Below are 25,541 nucleotides of genomic sequence, written 5' to 3'. Positions count from 1 at the left end.
TTATCTCTCCAGTTGACTGTGAGCTACTGGAAAGCAAAGACTGCTTTTGCCTTTGTATCCCCAAGGCTGTGGGTCCATGTTCTTGATGGTCAGTCATATCTGATTCTTTGTGACTCCTTTTGGGGTTTTCTTGGCAGAGATACTGGAGTGGTTTGCCATTTCCTTCTCCAGCTCATTTTACAGATGAGGAAACTGAGGTAAACAGGATTAAATGACTTGCCCAGGGTCAGTAAATATGTCTGAGGTGGCATTTGAACTCAAGTCTTTCTGACTCCAGGCTCAGTGCTTTATCCACTGAGCCACCCAGCTGCCCATGTGGGCACATAGTAGGTGCCAAATAAATGCCTCTTGACTCGCGCATACTGCCAAAAAAAAAAGGAGAATGCTTTTTGGTTAAGAATCTCTGGATTGGGGTAACTAAGTGGCGCAGTGGATACAGCACTGGCCCTGGAGTCAGGAAGACCTGAGTTCAAATTTGCCCTCAGACACTAACACGCACTAGCTGTGTGACCCTGGGCAAGTCACACAACCCCATTGCCTGGCCAAAAAAAGACGAAGAAGAAGAAGAACCTCTGGATTTAGATGATCTCCACAGTCCCTTCTAGCTTTATATCCATGCTTCTCTAACAAGATACCCTCCTTCCATGCCTTCAAAGGAGACTATACTCTGACTACACATCCCACAATCCTTGTCGGCACTCTTCCCATTACCTCATCTCTCTGCCTCGTTTTCGCCCGCTTCTACCTCACGGTTGGTGGGGGGGGAAGCGGCTAAGAGCCCTCGGTTCTCGCGAGGTTGGCTTCTCCCTCTCTCGGCTCAGCCGATTCCCGGCCGTCCTTTCGCGAGATTTGGTGCCCCTCAGCCGCCCCTGCTGCCGCATCCGACTAAGCCCTGGACCGGGACCCCGACCGGCTTCTTCTGCGGGCAGAGCTCGAGCTTCGGCTCCGGCCCCGCCGAGGCCCCGGACCCCCCCTGCCCTGTCTTCCCTGTCCTCCTCTGCCGCTGTCATGGCGGACCCCAAATACGCCGACCTCCCCGGCATTGTGAGTAGAGGGCCCGGACGGCCCCCGCCCCGCGGCCCGGCACGGTCCCTCCCTGGCCGCGCCGCTTGGGCCGCCGCCGGGGACCAGCCCGAGGGCTCGCGCGTGGGCCCCGGCCTCCCCGCCGCCCGGCGGGCTTTCCCGTCCCTGCCCGGGGACCCTCATTCGGTCCCCGGTACCCCATCCTCACCCCCGCCCTGGGGTGCGGCCGGCCGAGAGCGGTGAAGGTGGAGTCCGAGTCCTTTCTGCCTCACTGACTGCCCGGGCAGCCTCGGGCGAGTCACGTACCCGATGTGGGCCGCCGGTCCTGCCTCGGTCAGACGAAGGGGTTGCACTAGTTGCCTTGCCAAGGCCCTCTTCAGCTTCGGTCTGTGCTTCTTCCCTGTCCGGAGGCTCCCCGGCCACCTCTCCGCACTCCCGTCATGAGTCTTGCCTTGGCCTCCTCCTCTTAAGCCACTGGTTCTTAATCTAGGGTCCATGAACTTTTTCCTTTCAGAATTTCTATATAATTGACTTCTTTTGTAATCCTAGGTATTTAGTTTGTGCATTTAAAAACAGTCTGAGAATGGATTCATAGGTTTCACCAGATTGTCAAGAGTTGTTTGTGATACAAAAAAGATTAAGAAACCCCTGCCTGTTTTAAACCCTCTTACCCATCTAAGGATTTGTTTCACTCTTCTGCTGTCAGATCTCCCTCCAGGCTTCTTTCTTCCAGTCTGTCTCCACCCACTCCCATTGCATTGTAGCCCTCTTGAGAGTATTCTGACCACCTAGCACCTGACTTCCATCTCTGAGCTCCTTTCCCTCCACCAATTTTTTATTTTTCCAATTAACAAGTATTTTTTTTTCTCTCTTCACCTATTGGAAAAAAAATGATAAAACCCTTATAACAAATATGCATAGTACTTATTTGTTACAAGTGTTTTTTTTTCTTTTCCAGTTGGGGGGAGGGTTAGGAGAGCCTGGAGGGAGAGAATATAGATGGTTGATATCTTTGTATTTTAATATGATAATGGAACAGAAAAAAATATGAATAGTCAAAACAAATTCCCATAGTAGCCCCCTCCAAAAAATCACATGTCCCATTCTTCATCCTGAGTCCACTAACTCAATTTCAGGACATGGGTGGCATGGAATCTACCCCCAGGAATCCTGGCTGGTTTGCATTGATCAGAGTTTTTAAATCTTTCAAGATGGATTGTCTTTACAACATTATAGTTATTGTGTGAATTGTCCTCCATCTGCTCTGTGAAAGCTTTCACCTTCCTTTTGTTTTCTCCTTTTCTGTAAGTGTGCTCTTTCAGGCTGCCACCAGTTCCATTACACTATAGCCTTCCATAGGCTATTCCCACAACGTAACATTTCACCTACCCCCAACCTATACCTCATAAGCTTGCATACGTCTCACAATGCAAGACTTGGGCCCCCCCCCCTTGACTCCTATTAGCATCCAAGATTGTTTCCTCCTCTCCTGTCTTATCTTCCCACTCTCATTTCCACTGCATTCAACCTCTCCTAGACTATCCCTAGCATTTCATACTTCTTCTCTACTACCAACACCCCCCCCACCTTGTATTGCACCAAAATGAAACAAAACTGATTATATGGCCTTTGACACTCCTATACTAACCACGACCTGTGCTCCTTGCTGCCTTATTTCCACTTTTGCCAGACTTAGCATTGGCTAATGGCAGATAAGAAGTTGGAGCAACAAAACCATTCTTAGATCAGGTTTAGAATTCTTTGTCTAAAGCTCTAAAAACTTCCATCCCATATAGATACATTTGATGTACCCCCTAGTTGTACTACATTTACCTTTATCCCCATTGATACCAGTGAAGTGAAAAGACTTAAGGTCCCTGTCCCTCTCAACCCTGTCTCCTCAGATTAGTAAAAAAAACAACAACTAAGTGCCTAACCTTCAGATGAAAGCAATGTCTTTGGCATAACTCACATTCAGCTTCTACCGTTAGGTTTCAGTTGCTTCAGCCACCAGCCTTGTGATGGTTCCCTGGGCTGGGTGAAGGATAAGGGACAGGTGAGCAGGCAGGTGGTCTGGGAATCATCCTGTCTTCTCGTTAGTCATGATAAATGGAGTAGGGGAAGGGACTTGGTGGGTACTTTGTCATGAGGTGGGTTGGTTACTTCTTCTGCCTGCAGGCCAGAAATGAACCAGATGTTTATGAGACCAGCGATCTCCCTGAGGACGACCAAGCAGAATTTGATTCGGTAAGACCACGCATTACTGTTTCACAGCACTCCCTTGGTGCCCTTCCCCTGGCCTATCTCATCCCTTTCCCTAATAAGCCACCACAAAAAGCTGGTGTGCCAGCCTCATTTCCAGGGCATTTTGAGTTGTTGGTACAAAAGATTTACACTCAACATTGAACTTGGAGCATAAAGGAGAAATGCCAAGACAGTTCAGACCTTTAAAGCTCTTGAGTTTAGCTGGTAAAATCTGAGCAAAGTAAGTGAGGTTAGGAAAAACTCAGACTCCTAGGACCTGGTTATTGTTTAAGAACAGATATAAAACCTGAGATGCTGTAAACTCCCTGAGTCTGAGTCATGTCTTCTTCAGACAGTATTTCACTTAATATTCCTATTTACTGTGGACTGGTGACTTACCTAGTGCAGAGCTTCATGGGACAGAGAAAGGGTTGTGGTTTGGAGCTTTTTACCGAGATTGGGGAAAGGTCATGGCAAAGAAAGATGGTGGAGGAATTGATTTACTTTCTTAGTAAAGAAAAGGTGCCTTGAGGGACATTTAGATATAGGAAGATGTCCAGAGAAGAGAGGTGGTACAGGGGAAACTGTAGATACAGTCCCAGTAAAGGAAGAGCACTTAACACATAATCTGGTCAAGTCTCCTTTGTATAGAGAGCTTTGTATAGTATGGAAGAAGGAAGATATATACATGCACATATATATATATATATATATATATATATATATGTATGTATGTATGTATGTATATATGTATATATATATATATGGTCCTTCCCTTCAAGGAATCCAGCCCCAACCCCCAAGCTAATAGAAGAAATAAGATACACCCAAATAGTATATAAGTCATAACAGAGAAGTGCAAATTAAATGGTACAAGCTGTGTGTGAAGTCCTGAGGGCACCGATGCAGCTTGTTCAGCTTCTGAAAAGGGCAGGTAGGATTGACTGTTCTCTGTCTCTGAAAAAGAAACAGCAGGTTATTTCCCTCCCTTTGGTTTGGGGATATCATAGAATATGCTTAATTGTGTTTATTAACACTTTTATTATGTGTTTCTGGTATTCCCACAATGGCCTAGGGTAGGGTGATGCCTGAACAAAGACAGCATGGCTGACCATCCTCAGGAGGCAGGCTCCATATATACATGTATGAATCTTTTGGCTGTGTCTGGGAGTTTTCTGGTCAGTTGGGGGGTGCTGGATGCTGGCTGATAATGTGTGGCTTGGCATATTCACTTTTTCCTTGTTTGGCTCTCCCACATGGCAGTAGCCCCTGATTTGCAAACAGACCTTATCTTCTACCCCACCCCACTTTCTGTGGTGTGTGTCTTTTGTGGCATCTCTCTCTAGCTGCTCGCATGTCATGTCCCAAAACTGCAGTCATATGGAGATGTAGTGTGGTGCAGTTGTCCAAAGAATAATATGTGAGTATGGCTGAGGCATCTTTATTGCTCATGAGCTATTCTTACCTGTCACTATAAGGGCTATTCTTAAAGGTCCTTCTCCAGATTAGTCATCTCTCTCCTCTTTAAAGGTCATAAGTGGGAGGTGCTGAGCTCATTATCATAGTGCCACAATTCAGGAATTCTGCTCAATTTCAGCCTGGGCTTGTCTAGACTCTAAAGGAAATGTCACGTTTTCACGGAGAGATACTGAATGGGACCCTACTGCTGACCAATCTCTAATGCAGGGACAGGAATTAATTTGAGAGGATCCCTATTTGAAAAAAAATTGTGATTTTTCTTTTGATGTATTCCTGGTGTCCAAGGAGGATTCTCCTTAATGAGCAGAGCCACTGAACTGAGGGTAACATCCCTGGCTAAGCCTCACCAGCTATGGAATAGGCTTAATAGGATGTTAACTACCTGGGAGAGGAGAGCCAAAAAGGATGTCCATTCCAGGTCAGCTGCTTTTCCCCCAGATAGAACCTAAGCACATATCTGATTTATTCCCAAGCAAGAGTGCTTTTTTCCAAACTCCAATAATCTCTCATGGCAAATGGGAAAGATAAGTACTTTAATTTCTCTGTATCCTTTTTTCAGATAACAGTGCTAGGAAACTGGAGAAATGATGACATAAGTTTAGTTGCTTTCCCTCAACATTTCTCTTAGTGACTCTCCAGCACTATAAGTAGAGAAATGAGGATGCCTTCAGCTGCTTTAGGAGAAGCCAAGGCTTTAGATGTTTTCCATCATAAAGCTAATGTATCTGGCTACAGCTTGTCCCTTTGGGCCCTAGAGAGACAGTTTGCGAAGGAAGCTGAATAATGGCTTTACTGCTGTTCTTAATTCAGATTTAAATTTGTAACTTGAGATGTATATGAATTAAAACTTCAGCAATCTTGGTTTCTTTGATATCCACATTTCTCCCAGCATGCCTGCCTTCCTGAAGATATAGCATGGGAGAAAGACACATACCACTATCACTATTCAACCCTGAGTCTCTCACACACATGCAAAGCTCCCATTCCACTACCCCCAGTGATGGTATTCTCTAATTTAATCTCTAGACTTTTGATTAAAGGAATAGTGAAGTAGCTTTAGCACATGTAACACCAATATGGTAACCTCTATTATTTCTTCATTGTGAGAGAAACTTTGTCTGGCCCAGTAATCTTAAATTAAGCCACAGATGGCGATGGTGGCTTAAAAAAAAAACTGTATCCAGAATTTTATAATTGCTACTTCATAGTATACCTGGAAATGTCGCTATCCTCAGAAGGATGGTAGGGGAAAGGTTTGTTTATAAAATGACCAAGTTCCTTACGGTGCATTAAAGCAACTAAAGTAAGAAATAATATTCCAAAGGGGAAGTGAGCCCAGGGTGCTGGGCCAACTAAAGGGCCTAGCTGACCTCACCATGTAATCCCTCTCATACTACAAGTTACCCTTCACTGCTCTCCATGCCCAGGTTTGGTTTTCCCAGGCCAAGTACCAAGATAATTGGGAAGTGGACTGGGTGTTTTTGGTAGGATTAAAAAAAAATTTGAGGAAAGTTAATGCCCAGAGGTGAACCCTATCTTCCATATTTGATCGGTCAGTACTCAACTTTAGTATATGAATTGTTCTATTCGTGGTTTTTGAAGCTACTAGAACAGGGAACCAAGAGGAACATTCTTAACTAAACACATGGTTCATAGCAGTCCTCAGTGCCAGATAATGGGAACACCTACTGCCTTATTGCAAACTCTGGTGCCCTGAGAGGCTGTGGCACAGCCAGCAGTCTCCTGGCTGCTTATGCAGTTCGTTCAGCCTCTGAGAAGGGCAGGTAGCATTGACTGTTCTTGAGCCCAAAAAAAGAAACAACAGGTTGTTTCCCTTCCTTTGGTTTGGGGATATTATAGAATATGCTTAATTGTGTTTATTAACTGTTAATGCACATGAACTTATCTGAGTTTTTCCTAATGCTTTCCCCCTCCCTCCTCACCACCTTGCCTGGACACTAGTTTGCACAAGTAAGACCATTCAGTGCTTCTACTTTGCATGTTTTCTTGTTTTCCATCTTGCATGCCAGTGAACTGCCTCTTGTCCTTTTGTTGTCACTAATCATTTCAAAAGCCAATAAACACCTGATTGGGTGACTTTGATGCCTGCCCGCCTCCTGTTTAAAGATGGTTAGTCAAGTTTTGTATATAGAATTCTAATTGGATTACTGTTACCTTTTCCCTATGTGAGCAACTTAGAGTCCAACTGTCAGGTGGAGGGTGGTACAAGGAGATAAAGACTATAAAGGCATTTGGGCATGAAGATTCCATTGATTTGAGGAGCAGAAAATGGGAAAATATCATACCCCCTTTTCCCAGCCTGGAATAAGACCCATAGAAAGAGAATAGCTTTGAACTATGTTGGATCAAGGTCATATCACTTCAGGTGACTGTATAACAAGAGGCCAGTGCCTCTTCCTCCATCAAAGGAACATCTCTGGGGAATAGCTATCAGGATTTTTAAATTGTGTGTGTGTGTGTGTGATCCTTGGAAATTTTAATTTCCAACATTGTTGCCCAGCACATTTTTTGGACTACCTCCTCTGAATGGTGGAACAATTGCTATGTGCTTCAAATTGCAAACTAATTTTAATATCAACTTAAGCAAAACAGGAAGTTAAATCTTGTGTGTTGGAGGATAAAGGTAAGGGAGAATCATATGTATTCTAAAACCGAGCATAACTGTCTTTTTTATTATCCATGACACATCTTCATAGATTACTGATTCCAAAAATAGCCTCAGCTTTGTTCTCTAGAGTGTCAAATAAAGAAACAGTGATTTAGAATTAACTATTCTTTTGTACCCCTCCTTAAAAATAGATAGTTAGCTTTAATTTTATATGGGTAAATTCTAGGTTATATTCTCCAGCACTATCCTCTCTAACCATCTATAGTTTCTCTAGCTCTTTGTTTGTTACTGTACCTAAGTCAGAGCAAAGTACGAACTTTTAGCCGCCGCCTCCTCCTCCTCCTCCTCACTGCCTCATATCCACTCCACTCCCCATCTCACCCCCCAGGATTTGTGTAGTCACTTGGCCAGATACCCCTGGTGAGTTTAGAAATTGAGTAGAGTGAGTGAGGAACAGAGTCACATGAAAAATGCTACATCAACTGTCCTTGCTGGCACCCATGATTAGGATATCAGACTTTTCAGTCAGGGTGACTGTGGTGCTTTGTGTTTCTTTGGTGATCAATACAACTCCAGGTAATGGGAATTATGTATAAGATTTCATTTTCTCTCTGGCACATCCTGGAGACCATGATTTGAAAACTAATCCATCACTTGGTTATTTCCTTTGGCAAGTTTTTTTGTACCCCCTGCTGCTCATTCTTCATGATTTGGATTTGAGCTAGGGAGTCTACTTCCTGATGACCATTTGCTTCTCTCCCTGAGCTAGCTTTATCTCACTAGGACAAGGATGAGAAAGGCTTGGTCTCTGTGTTTGCATGTGAGCACCTTTGCAGGCTTTCCATCCAGGCTATACCATTAAAACCTCCCCCTGCCCCTTCCAGCTCAGAGAGCAAAACTGAAAATGGAGCTCCAGTTCAGTCTAAAGGAGGAACCTTGCCTGGGCCAGAAACAGGCATTAGAGGAAGTAACTGTGGGATGAGGAATGAAGAGGTGGGGGAGGTCAGGATACAGCTATGCCTGAACTACGTGGAGGAGATTGAGACCCTGTCTCTAATGTATATCCCTGTACTCATGCCCTTTCTTTGTGTCTGCCCCTTTGGTGCATCTTTTGGGATTTTCCCCTCCTGGAGATTCCTAATTCAGCACTGCTTGGGGCTAGGAACCATCTGTGGTGGCCTGGGTTTACAGAAACTATCTTTGTTACCCTGCCCTCTCCCCCCCCCCCCATGGATCCTGTAACAAGGGAATTAAAAAGTCAGGTTCCTCACGAGGGTTTGGGAGCTGGATATTGGAGTTCTTTGAACTTTGGTCTCCCTCTGGTAGCTCATCATAGTAAAATTAAGCTGGCTTATTCAGGGAACAAGAAGGTTATTTAGCAGTAACACAAATTAGGTGCTCACAGAGCTACGGGAATGAGAAAAGGATTGGAATTAGGAACTGTTTTCACCTACTGTGAGAGCAGCCGCAGCAGAGAAAACAAGTGTTTGACAGGTTCTTCCTGCTTCGTTTGTCAGCAGCTGGCATTAGCTGTCCTGCCTAACCTGAACACTTGCTTTTCCCTTCCCTCACTAGGGCTCACGCTACCATTTTAACTGCCTTGTGCTCCCGAAGCCTCAAAAACCAGGGTAGTAGGGAAACTCATGCCAGGGGCTAACCACTCAACTAGAGGCCTTTGAAATGGCCACAGCCTCTCCTTCACACCTGCCATCTCTTCTGGGCCACTATTTCCTCATTGATAAAGTGAGGAGAAATCCCCCTTTCAGAAATGCTTTGATTCCTCTTTTCTTTCTCATCATTTCTTTAACCCATGTCACTGGCTGATCTCCTCTAACTGCTGGAGTTCTTCAGTTTTTTAGTAATTATCCTTTTACCTAATCTCCTGTGTAGCCTTGTTACCTAGGGGGAGGGTCAGGTCTTACTCTTTCCCTTTTTGAGTATGTGGGGATCTCATCTGTAATTAACTGTTACCAAGGTTTTGCTAAGCTCCCCTGGGGCCCTGTGGTACAGTATGTTTTAAGAGTATCATGTAGTGCATGTGACAATGTGCTAATAACAATTTTGTCTTTTTTTCCCCCCAATTTCTACTCCTTTTCCTCTTAACCTCTTTTGACTTTCTCACCTCTGGGGAAACCGCAAGGAGCTGGTAAGAAGCCTGACCTTTTGTCTGCTTTTTTAACGGGTGTGCTATCATGGGATGGGTGTTCTCCTGCCCTTTTGTCTCTACCAGACTTCTCATCCTTCCACTCCCTGCCCACTTAGCTGGCTTGACCTTGACCCTATTCATTCTACCACCATCATATACGTCTTGGACACTGGTCTAAGACCCTAGAATGTAAAAATGGAGAGTCCCTAAACACTGTTCTCCTGCCCCTTCCAGAGGTAACACATAGTTAGAGAGGCTCCTGATGCCAAAGTCACCTAACACCTATGTTGTAAGCCCATTTTCAGTGCTGCTAGGTAAGGGGCAGGGACCTACAGCTGAAGGAAGATTGCCAGTGAATTTTCTGTCTCATTCTGTCTCACAGTCAGGTCCCAGGCCTGTAATAGGTTGGTGCTGATCTCTGCTCAGATGTCCTAAGATTGAAATTCTCTGAGGGTGGCTGATTTTTTACAGTCCCTTCACTGCCCAGGGAATTATCTTTCCTTGGACTGAAGGACTGTCACCCTTCAAACTTAAAATTTTGAATGGAGTTTTTAACTTTACTGTCCTTGCTGGTCAGGGTCCTGGCAAGGGAAGAGAGGAGGGGATTCCTGGAGAAAAGGTAGTTATCTTATGCTTAACTTCCTCCTAGATGTTTCAGGGGCTTTTATTCTCTTAATTTGAGTTCTTTCCCAGTCTCATGTGAAGTAGAGATCAGAGATCAAGATACTCACTGATTGGATACTTGGGGTATGTGATGCTTTGGGCACAGCACCCCAGAGAGGACTAGAAAAAGGATGCTTTTGCTCTCAAAAGCTCCTTTGCTTTTCTTCTGGTCCTGGGCTCTTGACCCTCTCTGTCCTCTGCCCATCATAACTGCCCATGGCTTCCCCTGGAGAAGAGGTAAAGACAAAAGGTTAAGTGCTTCTCTCCCCTAATGTACTCCCTTCCCCCCACCATCATAAAGCTGCCACTAATATTCTGGTTCCGCCTCAGACTAACCCTAAGGTGTGATAGGGTACATGGTCAAAGATGGAGCTGTAAAGATTAGGGCTGCATTTTCCCACCCCTTGCCTTCTTCTCTGGACCCCACACCTAAGCTGGGAGAGAGGGGAAGAAGAACCTCTCTCCCCTTTCTTCCACAGTAAGACTTAGTATCCTAATCCTGGCTGAAGTCTGCTGTATTATAGGGATGGATGTCAGACCTCTCTAAGTATTTGGGGAGGGAACACTGGCCTGTGAACCGCATTAGAATCTGGGGGTAGAGATGGAGAATGTAGATGTTTGTATTACAGTGAGATAATTGCTTCTTCCATCTCTGAGCTTCAGACAGAGGCCCCTTTCCTAGTTCTATGGCCGATCCCCACCAAAGTCCCCTTTTCCTGGAAAAGCCTGTTTGTGTAGTGAGGCTCTTCTAGAACTGGCTTCAGTCCACTGTGCCAGTGGAAGCTGGCAGGGCAGGATGCTTGCTGTAGCTCTTCTCTGGATTGAACCTGAAATGTCTCTTCTGTAGGACAGGCATTTAATCCCTATCATGATGCATATTAACTGGATGAGTTTCTGCTTCTGTGTTGTCCTTCAGAAGACAGACACATCTAAATTTCTCAACCTCAGCCTGATAGGTCTAGGGAATGGCCACTGACTCCCCAAATCCCAGGGACCCTTGCTCCAAGTGATGTCAGGTGATACCAGCAATGTGGTAATACCCACCTACTCTACCAGCTAGCAGCCTTTCATCTTGCCCTTTGTGACAAGCAGGTTTGGGGTGAGACTGAAAGAGAGTGGTCTTAGCAGATCTGGAATGGGGGAAAGGGCAGTTTTTAGAGGTATAAACCTCTAGAGTACATGAGATGGCTTGGATAACCTTGCCACCTCCCGGAGCTTGTTGTTGAAAGTAGAAGAGATGCTTGCTGTTGTCATGCATCCCTAGCTGAAGCAAGGGGTTGATGTTTACAGAAAGCCAAGGCTTTAGCTTTGGTACTGGATCCCTCGTTTCCATATAAATCTTATTCACACTGTGACAGGAAAGGAAAATTCATTTCCTTTCAGTGGAGCATCGAAGTGGTGAATTTTTTTTCCCTTTCCCCCTGATGAAGTAAAACAAAAACACAGGAGGGACATTCAGTGATGGTTTGGGTGTGGGGAATACTTTGGGTGGTGGGCTTGGAAAGACTTCTCTTGATCTAAAATATCTGTCTTTCCAGGAGGAGCTGACAAGTACAAGTGTGGAGCATATCATTGTCAACCCAAATGCTGCCTATGACAAGTTCAAAGACAAAAGAGTGGGGACCAAGGGACTTGGTGAGGCCAGAGTTGGGTGTGGGATCAGGCAGGAGGGTTGATAAGGGTAAAACTAAGAATGAGATGAGTGTATGAGGAGGAATGGGGGAAAAGGCCTAGAAGCAACCTTCTGAGTTCTGGACTTTTTTGTAGTGGGCTTACTCCCGGGGAAGGAGCCTTCCAAGGGGCCTCTGGTGGAAACAAGTAACTCTCTAAATCCCCTCCCTTGCCTGGGAGTTAGAAGCAGTGACAAAGGTGGGACAACCTTTCCATTCCTTTCTCCTCTCTTCTCTTCCCATGCAGACTTTTCAGATCGTATTGGGAAAACCAAAAGGACAGGATATGAATCTGGAGAGTTTGAAATGGTTTGTTATGAGGGGGAATTTCTCATCAAGGGAGGCAATTAAAAGGGAAAATTTTGGATGTTTCTCTGGTTGTTGGGGCTGAGGGGCCCTACTAGTTATTGAAAGGGACATCCCTTAAGCTGGCATTGCCACTTACCTGGCTGTTGTTTTAAGTCATCAGTCTTGGGAACGTAGTAGACATACTGGACTGGGCAAAATACACTTTGTGATTGGATTCTGGGATTTGGGCAGTTCCCTATCCTGAGGGATGTGACACCCCCCTTTTATTCTTGACCTCCAGCTTGGAGAGGGACTGGGGCTGAAGGAGACACCCCAACAGAAGTATCAGCGACTTTTGCATGAGGTTCAAGAATTAATGACCGAGGTAGAGAAGATAAAGGTAACCAGGAGCTCTGCTTCCTCCTCCAGTCCCAGTCCTTGTCCCTTTGACCTTGGGAGGGAGGGAGGGAGGGAGAAGGTACCTGGAACCGTATTCAAGACTGGGAATAGAAGGTGACCAATTTTCTGCCCAGGACTGATCTTCCAGTGCACTCCCAGTGACTGACACTCAGCTCAGGTCTGGCCCAATTCCTGCAGTTCCTCATGGTTTTCTTACCTCTTCCCCTCCCAGGCAACAGTGAAAGAGTCAGCTGCTGAGGAGAAGCTGACCCCTGTGGTGTTGGCCAAACAGCTGGCTGTCCTGAAGCAGCAGCTCGTTGCCTCCCACCTAGAGAAGCTGCTGGGACCTGATGCTGCCATCAACCTCACTGACCCTGATGGAGCCCTGGCCAAGTGGGTACCCTGGGCCAGAGAGCCTCTGCAAGGCCAGGCTGCAGCTAGGGAGGGGAACAGGGAGCTGAAAGGAAGTCACACTTGTGCCCCTGCCCTGCATGTGAAGTGACTTCTTGTTGATCTTCTTTCCTTGGCCTAGCCGTCTGCTGGTGCAACTGGAAGCAGCAAAGAGCAAAGGGGTTGGGGTAGGGGGCAAGGATACTGCTGGGCCCCCCCCCGACAGCAGCCTGGTCACTTATGAGCTTCATTCTCGGCCTGAGCAAGACAAGTTCTCCCAGGCTGCCAAGGTGAGTGGCTGGAATAGTCACTCGTAAGCAGTTTTAGTATCTTGCTCCCTGGCAGTCTTCTGACTAAGCTAAGTCAAGCCTGTATTTTTCCCAGTGTTTAGCACTTGGGACTGATTAGTTTGGCAGGATCTGACTGGCCAGGGATGTATAAACTATATTGGGGTGGGGCAGCAGCTGTCTGTGGGGGCCCTCTCTGGAATTTCTTCAGGGTTGGATTGTAGATTCAATCACCAATGGGGAGAAGTGGCCCATTTCTGCTGTTTTACAATAACAAGGGGGCCACCCCTTCCTCTGGTTTAGGGGAGTCTCTTACCCTTGCTTTCACTACAGGTTGCAGAGCTTGAGAAACGGCTGTCAGAGCTGGAGGCAACAGTGCGCTGTGACCAGGACCCTCAGGTCAGATACTCTCACGCCCTGCCAGAGCCTTTCCTTGTTTCCCACAACCAGTACAGGAAGATCAGGAGTCTATATTCTTGGAACTAAGAAGGGAGGAAGATCATGCCCTGTGTGCCAGGCACTATGCTAAAGCACTTTTTACAAATAATCCTCCCAACAACCCTGGGAGGTAGGTGCTACTATTAACCCCCATTTTACAGTTGAGGTAAACAGGCCAACAGAGGTTAAGTGACTTGCCCAGTGACACAGCTGGTAAGCGCCTGAGGCTAAATTTGAATTCAGGTCTTCCTAACCCCAGGCCCAGTACTCTACTGCACCACCAGCTGCCTCTAAAGGGATAAGAAACCTATTTCTCAAAGTCAAATAAAGCTGGGTATGCCAGAATGGAAGGTGATGATATGAATGGAGACTGATCTCACTCAACTCTTCCCATCTCTCTCTAGAATCCCTTGTCTGCAGGTCTGCAGGGATCCAGCCTGATGGTAAGCAGGGAGGGAGCTGTGTACAATAGCAGGATTTTGGAGGGGATGTTACAGTTGAGTTTTCTCCAAGCATTGGCCATTTAGAGTTCTGGCTGCAAGTGGATTTATCCTAGTGATGGCCCCGTTGTGTATTTGTACATCTCCGGCCCCCCCCTTCACTTCCCCAGGAAACAGTGGAGCTGTTGCAGGCAAAAGTGAGCACCCTGGACCTTGCTGCTTTGGACCAGGTGGAAGCACGACTACAGGTACGCATCAGGAGCGGTGGCAGTGATCTAAGCATTGATGGCAAGAGTCCTTTGTGTCTTCATTGCCTATTTCATCCTTTGTGCTTGTGCTTCCAGAGTGTCCTGGGGAAAGTGAATGAGATCGCTAAGCACAAAGCTGCCGTGGAGGATGCAGACACACAGAGCAAGGTCAGAGCCACGCCCCCGCCCCACCGTGTCATTTCCCTACGTGTCCCACTGACATTGAGACATATGGAACGTAGACACCCAAGCCATCTGCCCACTGCCTTCAGCCTCAGGTGTATCAGCTTTCCCTCTGTGCCACCAGAAACACTGCCCCTGGTGTGAGCCAGATCAGGTCCCCAGTGCGTGGGGAGTATGCTGCTGCTTGCTGCTCCTCTGATGGTGATTCCTGGGGTAGCGTAACCACTGGCTGTATGTGCCCTCACGATCCTTTCTGTTTGCTGTCTCATTTCCCAGGTACATCAGTTGTATGAAACAGTTCAGCGTTGGAGTCCCATTGCCGCCACACTTCCTGAGCTAGTACAGCGACTTGTTGCCATCAAGCAGCTGCATGAGCAAGGTGAGGAACCTGGACCAGGGAGGCATTGGGAGGGATTCGGGAGGTGAGCACTTCCCGAGGCATGCTACCAAGTCCCAACACACGCCTTCACTTCTTGTAGCCATGCAGTTTGGTCAGCTCCTTACACATCTGGATACCACCCAGCAGATGATCGCTGGTTCTCTCAAGGACAATGCTGCCCTGCTGGCTCAGGTTTGTGTCTTCTAACAAAGCTTGGGCCTGTACTTTCCCCTACCTTAACATATATAGATGAGATCCTTTTGTCTGTCCTTCAAGGAGAGGCCTGAGGCTGAAAGGCCTTCTCTCCCTCTGCTCTTCATGTTGTAACTTTGCTTAGTGATTTTGGACAAGTTGTAGCCAATTCCGTTTTCCAAAGCACAGCAGTGAGTGAGGAGACCATGGTATCCGTCCTGTGTCTGCCATTAGCTCCATGACTTTGAGCAAGCCTCTTCATTTCTTTGGGTCAGTTACATCACCTGTAAAGTGAGCTTGGACCAGATGATCTCTTAAGGTCTTTTTCAATTCCAGAATTGTGTGGCGGATTACATTCCATCTCATTGGCCTTCTCCAGTCACATGTTTTTAGCTCCTTAAGGTGCTCCCTCGCAGGCTATGGCCAGAAGTTCCTGAGCACCTGTCATCCATTTCTAGGTACAGGCCACCATGCAGGAGAACCTGGTCACAGTGGAGGGAAACTTTGCCAGCATCAACACACGAATGAAGAAACTAGGAAAGTGAGCAGAAATGGAGGGGCGGTCTCTGACCCACTGTGTGTGTCCTGTACTTATCAGCTTGAGTCTGGCTGTGCTCCCTCTTTCCTTAATTATACAAATCCCAGGTTCCCCCTCCCTTCCAAGGAGAGGACCTCCTGCATGTGGAGTGTAGACCCCTTGGATACATTAAACAGTGGTGGCCAAGGGGAAGCATCTCCTGTTAGCCCCTGGAGAGGGGGGGCATGGAAACAGCCATTTTCCTAACCCATGTATAACACTGCTTTCCTGTGATGTGGTGGGGGTAGGGGTACACAACTGCTGTGGCTAACCGTACAACTTTCTGGTCATTAAATGCTGTTGTGCCGTACGTAGCTTGTGCTGTTTCCTGGCAAGATGACCTCACCAAGGGTTAGCTTGTCTACCCCTTGTCCAGGAAAACCAGTCTGGGTGGCAAGAATTCTGGATATGTTTCCCAGAACAAAACAAGAGAAGGAAAGATTTTAAATGTAAGCTGTTCCCACAAAAGAAATGAGCATGGACCCAGAGCCAGAGTTTCAAAATATTCTTATCTGTTAAATTAAGAGTGTCTCCCATAGAAAAGCGGTGGAGGCCCCACAGGGCAAGTACAAAACAGAATTAAAACTCCCGAAGGGTCTTGTCTTTACAAAAGAAAAGGCATGAGGCAGCCCCTGGACGGCTGGGGCATGCTGGCCACTCCGGTTGGACTGCGTTGCATAATCCTTGCGTCAGCGTCATGACAACGTCTCTGAGCATTTTTGATGGGGGAAAGGGGGCACTGTAGTGTGTGTGGGAAGGGAGGCCTCTTTCCCCCCTTACCCCAGAGGAAAGGGGGAAGGAACCTGGCTTACACCCTGAAATGAGGCTTCCGTGTGTTTCAAACCGTGGGGGGAGGGGTGGGGAGGGGTGGGATCTGTGCTTTGAGGCACCTGAGCCAGAGGGAAGGGGGCTAGGGGTAGAAGGAGTGATGCTTATTGCTTTGTGCCTTTCGCTGGGAAGGAGGGCAGCAGCCAGCAGTGGCTCACAGGTTTGTAAACTGAGCCTGCTGGCTTGGGGAAGAGGGGCAATGAAGTCGAATTAAATATAAAGAGTCATTTGTGCAAAAATAACTTAAGCAAATAAGACCTGGAGAAGGGTATGCTCCCCTTAGTACCTGGGGGGGGGAGGTGCCAAATACCCCCCCAGACCTTATCAGTGACATGGCTTTGGGGTGAGGTGAGCTTCTCTATCCCCTGGAATGGCTCAGGATAAGATTATGGGGGGAGGGAAATGCATTTGTGCTTGGGGGCTGGGGGGGGGACACAGCCCCCTACCCACTTCTGTCCACAGGTACAGATGGTTGGCAGGGACTCCCAAGGCTCAACTCCCCCCAGAGTGGGGATCAGGTCCAGCTCCAGGTATGGCTGCTATGGGGCCAATTTCCTCCTCTTGTTCTTGGCAGGACGACCAGGACGGGGCCGGGGGGGCAAGGGAACGGCCACCTGGACAAGTACAGAAAGGCTACTAGCAGCTGCTAAGGTGGCAATCTTTCTTCCTCCATCAATCCCCCAGCCGCCATTTTTCTTCTCCCTCCTCCACCCCTACCCCTCCTGCTTACCCCGGCCATGTGGCTAGGCTCCAGGGTAATCTGTCGAGAGCTGCTGCTGGTTCGGGAGGGGCTGCAACAAGGAGAATAAGGAGATAAAGTCAATCTCCCAGCCAACGAGGTGAGGCTGCTGAACTGGGACAATGGGGCAGGGGAACCTGTCTGTATTGGGGCATTAGACTCCTGAGTCATTCAAGTGAACATCTGTTCATTTTGAAGACAACAGCTATGAAACTCCAAACAAATGCAAATAGGCAAAGGCTTGGATGCAAAAAGTCACTGTTAGGGGTCAAGCACTTACTTGCTCTTTCTCCTCCTGCCCCTGCGTGACTTTCTAACTCCCCCAGGGGGCACCTGAAACAATTGAGATGGGATTAGGAAAAGGAATAATCTTTTCTGAAATACCTTAAACCCCTTTCTCTATACTCACCTTGAGCTCATCTGGCTGGGGCATGGGAGTAGGTAGGTCTTTGGGCTCAGTCCCCCCTTCAGCCAACTCCCCATTATGCTGCCAGTGGGGACCTCGGGGGGACCGTTCCATCTGTCCATTGAAACCACCTCGTCCTCCCCACCTAAGGGCCAGTCGACTCGGCTCTCTCCGGCTACCAGGCCTTCGGCCCCGGCCTGGTCTAGTTTCCCCATTAATGCCCCTTGATCCCCCACCTCCCCGCCGTCCCCGCTTTCCTGACCCTCTCCCAGTCAACAACTCAGGAGCTGGGGGGTCAGGGAAACCCTGGGGTGGGGCTAAGGCACTGAGGGGGGGCCGGGCAGGCTCCGGTTCAACAGTTGGGCTGGGACTCTCAGGGGGCAGGCAAGGAGCTTCTGGTTGCTCAGTGGGGAGCTGCAGAGCAAAAGAGAGAGTCCAGTCAGCCCAAACCAAGACACTGACATTCCTTTCCTGACACAACCCACAAAAACTCAGGAAACCAAGTTCTTTGCCTGCTTCCTCCAGAAAAGAAAACAGCAGCAAGTGTCCACAACTCACCTGGAGACTCTGCAGCAAGCAGGTCAAGGGGCTGGAGGCCCCAGAGAGAGGTGGGGGGGCACCTCCCCCAGGGAGGAGCTGGAGCCCAAGCTGACCAGGGAAAAGAGGGCCTGGAGGGGTCAGCAGGCTGGGAAGGGTCCCAGGGCTGCTGGTCATTGAAGACAAGTCACCTGAGAATAAGGCAAGGAAGTTAGGAGGTCCCCTATGCAAACAGAGCAAACCCAGACCATCCTGTGAGTATTCAGGGGGGTATGAGCCGTGAACCCACAGCCTTATAAGGCAGTGGCCCCAGTGATCACTCGGCATCACTTTTGAAATCTCTCCTCCTTGGACTTACCCAGCAGGCTGGCACTCAGCAGAGGGCTGAGAAGTGGGGGGGTTCTCCCTGAGGTGGAAGGGGCCTTGCCCAGAGAGGAGGCCCCAGGGTCAGTAGTTGCCGTGGTGACGCTGGAGGTAGGTGGTCCAGGTTGGGGGGGTGCTCAGAACACAGGACTGAGTCAAAAGAAGCATAGGCCATGAACAGTCAAGATCCGTATTCCAGTAGCAGTGCTGCCCCAACTACTTCCACCCCCAGCCAGTGACTCAAACCTCTACCTTCCCCTAGGGAAGAATTTTTCTAGGAAGATGAACACCTTCTCCTTCCTCCCCAGCACTCCTTTCCCTGGTCTTTCCCTAACGCCACCTATTGCTTTTCTATCCCCATCCTCACCTGGGAAGGGTTCCCTGCAGGGGGGTCCAGGCTGGCAGCCAGCAGCGCAGAATTTAAAGCTATGAGGGCAGGTGGGGCTGAGAGGGGGGGAAACAGGAGGGGGGGCAGGTCTCCCAAACCTGGAAATGACTCCCCACTTGGACCCCCCGACACCTCCCCAGGTCCTTCCCCATCCCCCGACGGGGGACCCAAAGCCAGTAGGGGTAGAAGTGAGGCAAGGAGGTTGGTGGGAGGGGCTGGAGTGGGTGGGAGTAGGTCCGAGGAGGGTGGTGGAAGCAGGGAAGCCACCAAAAGTGATGGTCCCTCAGGATCGCCTGGAGCCAGGGGGGGCCCTGGACCCCCAGGAGGAGGCAGGAAGGGCTCAGGGGGAGGTTGCCCCCCACCCCCAGCCAACACACCACCCAACAAACTGTGGCTAAGCAATGGAGGGGGAGGAGGCTGCCCCAAACTCAAGGGAAGAGGCAGGGCCCCAAGCAGTCCTGGAAAGCCTGCCCCACCCAATGCCAAGCCCTGCTCTGGGCTGGGAAAGGGGAAGGCTTCCCCCCCACCAAGGGAGGGAAGAGGGCAGGTTGGACCCATCCCTTCAGGGGTGCTTCGAAGGACAGGGCTGGGGACCGGGGGGGCTTTGGTGGCGGCTGGAGGGGCAGGGGCACCTGGAAAAAAGAGAGGGAAGAGTCAGAAAAGGGAAAAGAAAACCCCACCCTATTACCCAGGGAAAACAGCCTCTCTGTCCAGTTTTGACCCAAACAACATGGAAGGAGTTCCCCCTCTAACCTTTAACCCAAACGCCTGGGGTGACAGATCTACCCCAACCCAGTCACTCATGGGGAGAGGGAGCTGCTTCATAACATCCATGTACCTGGCATGCTGCTGAGGCTGCCACTGCTAGTCCCAGGTAAGGAGGGCTGGATGGGGTGCATGGGTTGAGGGGGGCTCCCTGAGGAGAGGGGAAGGGGTGGGGGAAGGGGCACATCGGACCCCGAAAGGTTAAAGCTTCCATCGGAGTGGGGAGGGGTAGAGAGCCCCAGCAGGGATAGCACAGAGGGGAGGATTGGGTTAGATGGTTCAGAGTGAGGGAAAGAAGGGGGAGCAGGGGCTCGAGGGCGGGTCCGCCGGGGTATCAAAGGCCCTCCCCCTTCCAGCAAGCGGAGAACAGTTGGAGGCCTGCGGGGGCGGCGTTGGGAACGGGGTGAGGGCTGATGGGGAGGAGGGGGCGCCTGGGCTCGAAGCCTTCGGCCCTGTAAAGTGCTGGGGGGAGGCAGTGAGGGGCGCTGTGCCTTGGCTGCTGCAGAGAGTAGGCTGCTGGCGAGGAACGGGGGTGCCCCCAGTCCCCTCTACCATGGGACCCCCTCCCAGAGGCCCCAGGACCAGGGGCAAGGGCAGGTGCATAGAGGCTGAAGACACTGGTGGCTGAGTGGGGGGTCCACAAGAGCCAGGGAGATTATTGCTTGGAGGCAGGGGGGAGGGCGTTAAGGCATCGCTGCAGTGGAAAGGGGAATCCAGAGGGTGCTCGCCACTCCCCGTGGGTGGTGAAGAGGAAATAAGGGGTGCAGGAGGAGAACCCAGGTCTGGAGGAACCAGGCTGGGTCTGAGGGCAGTCCCCCAGATATATGGGGAGGCATTGAGACTGACAGCAGGAGGTGGGGGTGGGGCTGGGGAGGGGGCATTGCCCCTTGGGAGGAAGCAAGGGCTGTTGCTGCCCCCTGGGGTACCTGGGTCAGGGGGCCTTGGGGGTGGAAAGACACTCCCAGGGCCTGATAAGGGGGGAAAGGGCTGAGGAGATGCAGAAAGTGGCTCTGGGGGTAGAGTACAGGGTCCCCCATTAAGTGGGGCCATGGGAGGGACTCGGCAAGGGGGATGGGCAGTCGGGGGACCTGGGGACACAGTGTGGAACAGTTGGGGGCTTGCTCCCCCTCCTGCAACAGATCAGAAATAAGAGGGTCAAAGCCAGGAACCTCTGCATCCAAGAACTTCTCATTCCTCAGTTCCACCTCTATCAGGTGTTCCTGTTTGCCTGACCCCTACCTCACACTCCAGCACCCCGCCCAATCCACAGCAGCCCCACTCCATTCAGGCCTATCTCCCCCATATCCTCTCTGCTCAGCCCTCCCAGACTTGGGAGCACCCCTCCCCTGGCTCCCTCACCCAGGTTCCTAGGTTCCCTCTAATCCCTCTCTTTCTCTCACCAGGGGAGGGGTGTGAACAGGTGGTCTCCATACTTCTGTATAGCGTTGCCATGGCGACAGCTTTCCGCCTGTGGTTGCACAGCTTGGTCATGTCCTCCTCAGCTGCCGGCCCCACCCCTGCCCCGCCCGGGGGTCACCAGGGCCAAGGGGTCAAAGTTGAAAACCTATATGGCAGAGGGTAAGGACAGGCTGAGCAAGCAGAGATGTTGGGATAGATGCCACAACCTATGATTCCCAGGGAGGTTTTGGACTAGCTCCCCACTCCTCCACCTTGGCCAACCCTCATCATGCTGACCTTTGGGACATTGAGTGGACACTCCAGGCCACACTTGCAGGTCCCGTCACTGAGGAGGTAGCTCCGGGTTTGCTCCAGGGAAGACAGCTCTGTGCCACTTGGACTGGGGAGGAAAAGGGTCAGGAAGGATGGGATTAGGGGGCACAAGGTCAGCAAATACTCCCAAGGGGCACAGCTACTTAAGCCAATTCCAAGATCCTCCTGGGTGGGGCAGCATAATCTAAGAGTCGGGCTGAGTGGGGGGAGGGAGGCCAGGGGATACTTCAGTGGATGCAGGAGCATGGCTCAAGGGGGGCAGCTGGGGGTGCAGGGGTCTGAGCTGTGAGTGAACAGATTGAAAAAAAATAGAATGGAGGAAATCAGAAAATCCTGGAAAGGTCCATACCTGACATAGAGCACGGCACCCTCCCGCACACAGCGCTGCCAGCCAATAGGGACAGGGGAGGCCCCAGGGCCCCCAGCTCTGTCTGCTTCGCTGCTCTCATTGCCCCCATTCATTGTGTGCGCTCAGCTCCCATTCGCCTGACAACACAGACACTCTGGTGGGCACTGGCAGAAGGGCAGGGAGGGACACAGGACAGGGCATGAGGGAAGGCTTGGCTAGAAAGGGGAGAAACCAGCGGGAGTCGCATGCCTACATGAGCCTAGGCAACCCTAGGAAGAGCCCCAGGGCGTTCAGGGGCACTTTCTGGAAGCTGGGGCAGGAGAGCTGGGGGATGCCCGCGGCGCACGGCTACCTTAACATCTCTGCAAACATGGTGGTGTCCAGTCCAAGCCGGGGCCTCCGGCTTAGCCCACACCTGCAACACAGGGGATGGGGCCCTGTCAGCAGGAATGACAGCGCCCGACACTCTCCCCAGCGGTCTTTGAAGACCTCGGACAGAGCAGGAATCCCAACTACTCCCCCAGGGCCCAGCGGACCCCCTCCTGACCTGGGGGTCTGAAGATCGCAGCCCTCCGTCTCAGAGGGTCAGAAGACCACCCAAAGCAGTGGAGGTAAATTAGCCAGCCGTCAGCACCCACTAGTGTCCTCTTCCAAGAGGTCTATACAGTTTACCCCACAGATCGACAAGATTTCATTGCCCCGAAGCCCTCTAGGGTGACCTCCCTTCATGTCTCCACTGCCACCCGACGTTTCCCCCAACACATTCTGCGTTCATCGAGACCCTGGACTGGAGGCGCCTCTCCATCCCCCTCCCCAGTTGTGGCGCCTTGAAGGTTCCTGCATTTCCCCCACCCTGAGTTTCGACGGAGGGCACAGCAGGCGAAGAGGGCCCCGCCAGCCTCCCTCGCAGCCCCCCGGCACCCCTGTCACCCCGCGCCGCCGGCCCGCCTCGGCCTGGGGACGCGAGAGGTTGGCGAGTAGGAAGGAACTTGGGGGGAGGGCGGAGGGGTGAGCGCCGTGTCGGGAGGAGGAGGAAGGAGGCGGCGCAGGAGGCAGGAGACAGACCCAGAGGTAGGTGGCGGGGGAGGGGGAGGGGAGAGCGAGGGGGGAGGAGGAGGGAGGGAGGAGGAGGGAGGGAGCAGGAGGGAGGGAGCAGGTGAGAGGAAGCGGCGCGGGGATGGGGACCGAGGGGAGGCGAAGGAGAGAAAAGGGGAGCGGGGAGGGAGCAGGGACGGAGAGAGGGAGGGCAGAGCGGGGGAAGGGGGGAAGGAAGAAGCCGAGGAGGGAGGGGGCAGGAGGGGGAGGGGCGGGGGGCCGGGCCCCCGCACTCACCGCGGCCCATAGTGCCGGCCGGCCCCGCCCTGCGCAGTCGCGGCCCGGTGGGTGAGTGTAAGGGGGTGGGGGTAAGGGGTCGGTGTAGCCCGAGCCTCCGGCCAGTCCTAGCAGGAAGCACCGCCGCTGCCGCGGATCACCGAGCGGCCTCCCGCGCATGCGCCATAGGGGCCAGGGGCAGCCCTGGGGATTCCGTTCCCAGAAGGCCCCGCGCGGGTCGCCGCTCCGCCGCCGCCGCCGCCGCCGCCGCCGCCGCCGCCGCCCGGACGGGAGAGGGGCGGGGTCAGGCCCCCCACCCCGCGGACCGCGAAGAACCAACGGGAGGGTCCGCAGTGCGCATGCGGACACGCGCCTGCACCGCCCTCCCCCCTCCCCCGATCAATCCCCCAGGGAACAAACCCGTCCCTCCTCCCCGCGGGGATCTGAGCTAATTCCCGGTCCACCAATGACCTCTCCCGGCCCGCCCCAAGACCGAGCCCCGGACGGCCAAGGAGAGCGGGATTGCGGAAACCCCCAGTGCCTTCCCAAAGACGAGGCGCGGTACAGGCTGGGCCAGGAGTCCGAGGACCCGAGTGCGAATCCCAACTTGGCCACTTTCTCCACCGGGGCGACCTAGAGCCAGTCACGCAACCTTCTCTGATCCTCCCTTTCCTGATCCCTAAAAGGAGGGCGTTGGGCAGCTCTTTATCCCCCAGTCCCCCAGGACCTCCCTCCGCCTGTCATCGACCCAGGGCGCACTGCCTCTGCGGGGATGACAGAAGCTCAGCATGTCTCCTAAGGCCAGATCCTCGGCTGACCGAGAGGTAACAGGTCCCCAGGCTTATCACAGCACACCTGTCATTTGCCCTTCTGACAGCTTCGGCCATGTCACATCAGGAACACGCGGCCTCCGCTTCAAGGAGGGCGCGAGTCAGATCTTCGCTCTTTGTCTAGTGCCCCACTAGCGCCTTTTGATTGGCGGCATTCTCATTCTCCTCCTTTTGCAGATGAGAAAACTGAGGCACCAGAGCTTAAGTGACGTGGCTAGTGATTGGCATTGCTCTCACACCCAGTCCATCCTTCATATAGACCGTCCCTCATAATCTCCCTCGTGCATACATATGTCCGCATCACTTTTTTTTTCAAATATCCTTATTCCTGAAAAAAAGATATTGGCATTAAAGGCACTCCATAATCTGGCATCACTACCTTTTTTCCATCCTTTTCACTTCAAGGAGTATTAATGAAGGTAATTAAGCCCCCTTATATTCCATTACTGGGCGCCCCCCCCATAATCCAAAGGGCTTGTAATGTTCCTGAAATATTCATTGCTTCTCCTCTTCACTTGCTGGACTCCCAACACATCTTTTAACTGCAGGAAGGCTTTGCTGATTTTAGCACTCTTCTTCGTGGAAGGATGAACTTCATGCATTTATCATGTGTTTTTTATTTTTTATATAGAATAACGTGTATTATTTTTGTATCTGTGTTTATATCTCATTCTCTTCATAGATAGTAAGCTCTATGAGCAAAGGGACCACATCTCATCTCCCCAAGAGCCTAGGAGTACTTCGCACTCAGCAGACATTTAATGTTATGTTGAATTAAAGCACTTTAAAAATTCATTTCAATAAACATTTATTATAGGTGCTCAACCCACTGGTGTGCAAAAATCACTGTGCCCTACAACTTCCCGGAGTCGTTACTTACTACTTACTGGACTATAAACTGCTTATTTATCTTTCTCTCCTGCATAAGCACGTTTAATAATCTGCTGAAGGATGCATTTGTTTTCCATCACACACAGCCTGGCCTCGAGTCCCTGTGCTCCATGGGGAGGGAAGTCCAAAAGGACAGCGACGGTCCGAGTCCTCTGGGTTAGAGGCAGAAATCTTGGGGTGCTGCACCCTCAGAAGGGCCTTCTTGGAGGAAGCTTGCATGACCCCAAGAGTGAAAGTTAAAGACCTTTTGCTTTTGTTGGGGGTGGGGGAGGGTGTGTGCAGTGGGAAGGATAGGTCACTCTGTGGTGAGAGACAGAAAACCATGACAGCCCTGGGAATCAGAGCTGGGATTCTTTGACATCACCCAGTCAGCCCTCTCCCTGCCCCCCCAACCCATTTTACAGATGAGCAAAAGGAGGCCAAGAGTGGTGAAAGGAGAGATTTGGGGCTGGAGCGCGTCCAGGTCTCTCTCTGCCCCAAGTGGCCCCCGCTGGTTGAGGCGGCGGAGGCCGGGAAGGCCCCCTGCCACGCCGGGGCATTCGCTGGGCCCAGGGTGGGGCGGTTGGCGGCTCCTGGCAGTTGGGCGCCCACGGCTCCAGGCCGCCCGGGCCCCCGCCTCCTACCGCCCTCCACAGCCCGTGCGCGTGCGCGCGCGCAGACACCGGTTGCCAAACATTGCATCATCTCCGCCCTCCTTTCCTTGCTTACTCCCTCTCCCTCCCTCTCCT

General features: G+C 51.2%; 2 protein-coding genes and 1 long non-coding RNA gene across 3 annotated transcripts; 2 read left to right on the top strand and 1 right to left on the bottom strand.

Moving 5' to 3' along the window:
- Positions 1-781: 781 nt before the first annotated feature.
- On the top strand, positions 782-15,985 carry DCTN2 (dynactin subunit 2). Its single transcript, XM_020990114.2, has 14 exons — positions 782-1,044; positions 3,202-3,270; positions 11,723-11,819; positions 12,102-12,163; positions 12,444-12,542; positions 12,774-12,934; positions 13,074-13,221; positions 13,552-13,617; positions 14,061-14,099; positions 14,267-14,344; positions 14,441-14,512; positions 14,804-14,906; positions 15,007-15,098; positions 15,557-15,985. Exons 1-14 carry the CDS (start codon positions 1,009-1,011, stop codon positions 15,641-15,643), a joined length of 1,209 nt encoding a protein of 402 aa, XP_020845773.1. The 5' UTR covers positions 782-1,008; the 3' UTR covers positions 15,644-15,985.
- A 180-nt stretch (positions 15,986-16,165) lies between these two features.
- On the bottom strand, positions 16,166-23,048 carry MBD6 (methyl-CpG binding domain protein 6). The gene is given in 16 exon segments (XM_020990111.2): positions 16,166-17,117; positions 17,234-17,294; positions 17,523-17,575; positions 17,652-18,062; positions 18,207-18,376; positions 18,544-18,679; positions 18,681-18,698; positions 18,916-19,568; positions 19,775-20,240; positions 20,242-20,831; positions 21,102-21,231; positions 21,233-21,265; positions 21,397-21,499; positions 21,782-21,918; positions 22,134-22,196; positions 22,329-23,048. Coding segments are annotated over 14 exon segments (3,012 nt in total). The 5' UTR covers positions 21,895-21,918; positions 22,134-22,196; positions 22,329-23,048; the 3' UTR covers positions 16,166-17,042.
- Positions 23,049-23,103: 55 nt separating this feature from the next.
- Positions 23,104-24,747, top strand: LOC110210978 (uncharacterized). Its single transcript, XR_013482675.1, has 2 exons — positions 23,104-24,341; positions 24,605-24,747. It is a non-coding gene; the product is annotated as an uncharacterized LOC110210978 (long non-coding RNA).
- Positions 24,748-25,541: the final 794 nt, after the last annotated feature.

The sequence above is a fragment of the Phascolarctos cinereus genome, unplaced genomic scaffold (assembly GCF_003287225.1).
Source record: "Phascolarctos cinereus isolate Bilbo 61053 unplaced genomic scaffold, phaCin_HiC Scaffold_1;HRSCAF=81, whole genome shotgun sequence".
NCBI lineage: Eukaryota > Metazoa > Chordata > Mammalia > Diprotodontia > Phascolarctidae > Phascolarctos > Phascolarctos cinereus.
This window is presented reverse-complemented; position numbering and strand designations above follow the sequence as displayed.

What these genes read in the sequence shown, in the direction of transcription:
- DCTN2 (XM_020990114.2), top strand. Translation starts at nt 1,009, where the DNA reads ATGGCGGACCCCAAATACGCCGACCTCCCCGGCATT. An exon ending in ACCAAGCAGAATTTGATTCG is followed by an intron (nt 3,271 to 11,722) that starts GTAAGACCACGC and finishes CTGTCTTTCCAG; the next exon opens with GAGGAGCTGACAAGTACAAG. An exon ending in CCGAGGTAGAGAAGATAAAG is followed by an intron (nt 12,543 to 12,773) that starts GTAACCAGGAGC and finishes TTCCCCTCCCAG; the next exon opens with GCAACAGTGAAAGAGTCAGC.